The sequence below is a fragment of the Gavialis gangeticus genome, unplaced genomic scaffold (genome assembly GCF_001723915.1).
Source record: "Gavialis gangeticus isolate Ggan-Ray unplaced genomic scaffold, GavGan_comp1, whole genome shotgun sequence".
Taxonomy (NCBI): domain Eukaryota; kingdom Metazoa; phylum Chordata; order Crocodylia; family Gavialidae; genus Gavialis; species Gavialis gangeticus.
This window is the reverse complement of record NW_017728964.1, coordinates 1,487,496-1,492,865: the sequence shown is the minus strand read 5'-3', so window position 1 is coordinate 1,492,865 and position 5,370 is coordinate 1,487,496. Positions and strand designations below refer to the sequence as shown.

General features: G+C 45.8%; 1 protein-coding gene across 1 annotated transcript in view; it reads right to left on the bottom strand.

Moving 5' to 3' along the window:
- The window catches only part of DNAH9 (dynein axonemal heavy chain 9), a 609,139-nt gene that overhangs the window by 475,268 nt on the left and 128,501 nt on the right, over positions 1-5,370 (bottom strand). Inside the window, exons 22-23 of the mRNA XM_019501495.1 lie at positions 2,664-2,816; positions 1,499-1,690 (exon numbers count right to left, since the gene is read on the bottom strand). Of these exons, the coding sequence (XP_019357040.1) occupies positions 1,499-1,690; positions 2,664-2,816 (345 nt within the window). The remainder of the gene's footprint in view (positions 1-1,498; positions 1,691-2,663; positions 2,817-5,370) is intronic.

The following is a 5,370-nucleotide window of genomic DNA, read 5'->3' as shown; positions in this document are numbered from 1 at the left end:
CCTCAATTTCCAAGGCCCTCTGACAGTTGACTCAGGCCTGTTTGGCACTTCACTTTAACAGGGCATTACCCTATATTCATCTGCCATGCCTTCGAACTTACTTATTATAAGATTGGGAGGAAGCCCTCATTTTACGCAAGCGACACCTTAAGTGCCTTTTCCCCACCCTGCTAATCATTGAGCCACCTATATCTGGCTGTAGCAAAGTGCACCTCCAGGGGTGGTTGTGTCACCCACTGGTGGCTGTATAGCACCTGTCTACCTGCCTTGGCCTCATTAGCTGGCTCCCTTCTCTCTTTCGCCTACCACACCTTGATGTTATAGTTAGAACGATATTTAGGAGGCTGCCTCTAGGTGACCAGAGTTTAGGCGAGGGTGCCTTGCCTCCCAACTTCTTCTGGATACCAACCTGAGTAGTGCAAGGATGACCTTTACTCCCCCACATTCCCTCTGTAGCCTTAGCTGTGGCTCCAACCCTGTTGCATCGTAGTCCACCTAGCATAAGTCAGGGCCTCATCCCCCATCTGTGCCTCTGCCTAGACAAAGCATCTAGCTGCCTATCTTCCTCTCTAAGACTCGCAAGAGAAAGGGTGAGGAATTAGTAAACCAAAAAAAACCCAAACAAAAAAACCCCCAAACAAAACAAAAAAACCACAGGGGGGAAGGAAAAAATTAATCACAGGATGCTGCGCACTCTGCTGCATGGTCTCCTTCATACCTCCCCTCACAGCCACTCTGGTCTGCCGGGTGTTACCAACAAATGAGCACAAAAGGAAAGAAAGCAAATCCCTCTTGTGTCAACATAAGCAGCCCTTGGATAGCTCCTGCTGTCCTGGGCCAACATAAACACTCCCAAATCCCCCCAATTCTATGGGCACATCCACTCCTCAGGACTCCCCCAGGTTAACATAAGCAGTTCTCACTGCTTTGGGTGCAGTCTCTCCTCTGGACTCCCGCTAGGTTAATATAAACAGGCCTCAGCCTTCTGGGTGTACTTCCTCCTTTCCTATCATCAGAGTCTCTCCTCTCCAAGCCACAGTGTCTCTGCCTCTCTCCCCCCCGCCACCCCAGCCTGCTTGGCCTAGGTTTTGCCAGTCTCCCTCTTTTACAAGAAGCTTGCCTCTGTTCCCCTGCCTGGGCAAGACTACCTACTCTGTACTGAAGCCCTGCTCACAGTCCCCTTTGGCTCTGCCCCCCGCAGCCACTACCCTTATCTTTTGTGGCAGGGGTTCTTCATTATATACTTAGCAAGTTTGCAGCTTGCAGCCTTGTAGCTTGCAGCTCACTGCTCTGCACCCACTCTGCCCCGTAACAGAATTAGGCACCTGGTTATAACACTCATTGGGTTTGCAGAATCAAATGACTGTTTTATCTGAAGCTTCAATTCAGGAGTTTACTAAGATCAAGAGAAATCAATCCATTAGGACAGCATAGCTAGAGTCCAGGAGCAGGGACCACATAAAGCTTCTCTACTTGTTCACTGACAAAACAGATTTACTAATAGAGAGCAAAGGAAGAGCTCACAACAAGATGCTTTCCCTACTGGGCTGGTCAAAGAGGATACCTGGGCTGGGTAATCAAGGAGCCACTGGTCTCTTGGTTTCTCTTCATAAGCAGTCACAGCTTCTGTCATCTCATGTCTCACAGTAGCCCTCATATTATCCAACACATGATTTAACCAGTCTTCAACCTAGAGAAGGTATTAAACACCAGAGATATTTGCTCTACTTAGACACCTCCAATAAACAGAGATATAAGAATACATGAATTTTCTTTAATTGCAGTGTTAAAAACATGCCCCAAAGTCTCCTTTTAGACCATGTAACTTACCTGAGTTTAGTGCCTTAACTTTAGCACAGGCTCACAGGATTCCATCCAGAATTAAACAAAGCACTCATGAGGCAATTAAGACTTTGCTAAATTTCAAAATGAAGTAGAATGAACTCTGTTGAGAAGCAATGTGATCCAATATTTTCCCATTTTCAGGTCTATGTGGAGACTTACAAATGAGACTTGGGCATCCAAGGAATACATCCATGTATGCATTCTTTTATTCCTAAATAAAAGTGTGTTTTTCCAAGCTAGGTTTATCCACTTCAATTAAATTAAACAGAAAAGGGCATGTTTATTCAGAACTAAGTATGTCCACACAGAAAGGAACTTTGGATTAACTATTCTACTTTAAAATGTATATCCTACTTTATTTCAACACACATTTTATGTTAAGATATGCCCTGAGGTCAATATAAGCATTGTCAATTCATTTTAGACTAAAATTGCTTTTAAAATTTTTTCCCCTCAGATTTTCCAGTTTTTTCTACGAAATTGAAAAATAAAAACTGGTTTTAAGTTCAGGTATATTCCATTTTTACCTGCCTCTGCAGCAGTGAATGAACAAAAAGAGAAGCGAGAAATGTATGGAGGTCATTAATGTGAAGAGACATAGACATAAAGTACACAAACAGAGCAAGGAGGAGCACTGGGCAGCAAGGAAGTGTCATTTTTATACAGACATGTTTTCTGCCCATTATCATACTTTAAGCAACATGTATGCAGGCTATGTTGGACTTGTGCCCTTGTCAAGCAGGAATAAAAGAATGGGATAAAAAGTATATGTTGGACTTCTATTTTTCATAATTGAAAATGGAGTGCCTTCATCTCACCTGTCCACTACAGTCACATGGATCACTGAAGCCAACATACTCCTCCTCTTTACTATACATTCCCAAACCAGTTTTGGTTGGATTTTGCTCAGAGTCCACTTGAAATTTCATCTTAGCCAAGTTGTCAAATAGTTTTGAAAGATGGCGTTGAATCTGCAAGAAGAATTATGTTGAGTAGTTCATCGTAACAGGAGAAGCAGCATGTATATTAGTACTGTATAAAGTCCCCTTCCCAAGGTATATTCTCATTTTTCATACTATGATCATACACATCTTGCAGTAGGAGAGGCATAGTGATACAAGGCTTCTGTAATATACCCTCCATTAATTGACCTTGACCTACATGCATTACCCCTAAGAGTGAAAAAATGATTCAGGAATCAAGCTCTGTTTAAGTTTTGTTAAATTAAACAGTTGAAAAAAGTAGTAGTTTGCTGGAACTGCTATAATAAGTTTCTGCCATGAACTTCCACCTCCTAGGAGACAGGTCTGCAGTTCTTTTTCTAAATCTTTACATTGCTTTCTGGTAATAAACATCTTACATCACTACTGTTACATGCAATACAAATTAATATTAAAATTAAATAAAGTTGTCCCAGGTACATAGCCACATGGGAGCTGAAGACCCTGAGATGGGGGCTACATACCCCAAGGGAAAAAACCCTGAGAAAAGAAACCACTTACTGGTCACAAGACACCAGACATCAAAGGAACAAAGAACAAAGCCCGCGCAGTTCTCAAGCCGTGCCTATATACAACTGGAGCTGGCACGTGACGTCAGGAGCAATCACCGTCCAGCAAAGATAAAAGGGAGCACTGGAAGAGAAACGGGGAAGAGCGGGAGAGGCTGTGGAGGCTCTCCATGCTGGTGACAGGCAGCACCGGCTTGAAAGAAAGTATCCGGACCAGAGAGCAGCAGTGGAGGCTCTCTGCATAGGCAGCAAGCAGCCCCAGTGCGAAGGGGCAGATTACGCTTGGGGAGAGGCACCCCAAGCAACAGAGAATAAACCCCACACTGGTTATGAGCAGCACCGGCATCCAGAGGACGACCTCACTCCAGAAGGAGCATAACAGACCCGGAGACGACAGAAGCTTCCTACTCTGGGTTGTCACAGGTACCAAGCCATGGAGGGAGGCTGACCCAGGGAAGGGCAGAAGATACTATGCCAACAAAGGCATAGAGCGGAGCAGCATTGGGGGATGCCATCTGGCTCAAGCCATAGGGCAGAAAGAGAGAAGCAGCAGTTGATCCTGATCTCTATCTATTCTGTCTGCCCTCTTATCCTTTTCATTGAATCCTTTTCTCTCCTTAGTTACTATTAGTCTGTATATGGTCTTGTGTTGCTGTTGTGGTCTGTCCTTTTTTCTTATTTTTTTTTTTGGTCTGAGTGCCTCTGGGGTTAGGTCTGCCTTGAGGGGGATCTGACCGATACCACACCACCAGAGTGATCACAAGGCTCAGCAAGTGGCCATAGACAACAGGGAAGAGAGACAAGAGGGGCATATCCAGTAGGACTGTAGCCTATCAAAGAAACAAAATTTAATAACCAATCCCGAAGAGGGCATCAAAACCGAAGGTCATCTACACCGGAGAAACGGGCGCCTTAAAATCAAGTGGCCTGCTGGAGGCTGGCATCAGGATGGGGTGTACAGGAGGTGGAGCCCCACGAATATCCACCAGGAGGAGTGACCGACCTCAAGGGACCTACAGAGGAAGACCCCTCCACTGGAAATACATTCAGAGTCATGGCAAATGAGTTTAGGGGCTTTCTCCAGGGTGGTCGAGGTCCCTCTCAGTGGCCACACAAGCCTTCACTGTGCCCACCACCAGGCACACATGCTAGGGCAACACATGAACGGGTATTCAAAGCAAGGCGGGTACAAAGTGGTGCATTGGCTAGGAATCAAACAGAAAGCTTGGTGCACAAGGAGCATCCCAACATGCAACCCACGGCCATGGCCCCTCCGGATGTGCTAGGTCAGAATTGACAGGCCCTGACACAGATCCTTGATACCCAGCAGCAAATGATGGATCGACAACGGAATTGGTTGTGTCACAGCATTTAAAATGCCAAATAAGATGCGAGAAGATGATCTGGAGGCCTATATTGACATGCCATAATGAGGCGCTCTGGTGAACAAACGTTCCCCCAGAAACTGGTGGTTACCCCTGATAAACTTATAGGTGGCCATCAGATCACCCCTGAGCCCGCTCTCTTCCAGGCTAAAGAGCCCCATGGCTCTCAGCCTGTCATTGTAAGGTCTGTTTTCCTGACCTCTGATCATCCTTTTTGAATTATGGAGCCCAAAACTGGATGCAGTACTCCAGCTACGGCCTCACCAAGGCCAAGTACAAGGGGAGAATGATGTCCCGGGATTTGCTTGAGAAGCATCTATGGATGCAAGCCAGCGTTTTGGTCGCTTTACTAGCACAGCATTGCATTGCAGGCTCATGTTCATCTTGTGGTCAATGATGACCCCCAAGTCTCTTTCTTCCGTAGTGCTAGCCAGTGTAGCACTGCCGAGCCTATAAGGATGCTACAGGTTTTTCCTCCCAAGGTGGAGAACCTTGCATTTTTCAGTGTTAAACACCATCAGGTTCTCATCCGCCCATTTGCTGAACCTGTCCAGGTCAGCCTGGATCACCCGCCTGTCTTCTGGTGTGGATGCTTTACCCCAAAGTTTGGTGTCATCGGCAAACTTGGTC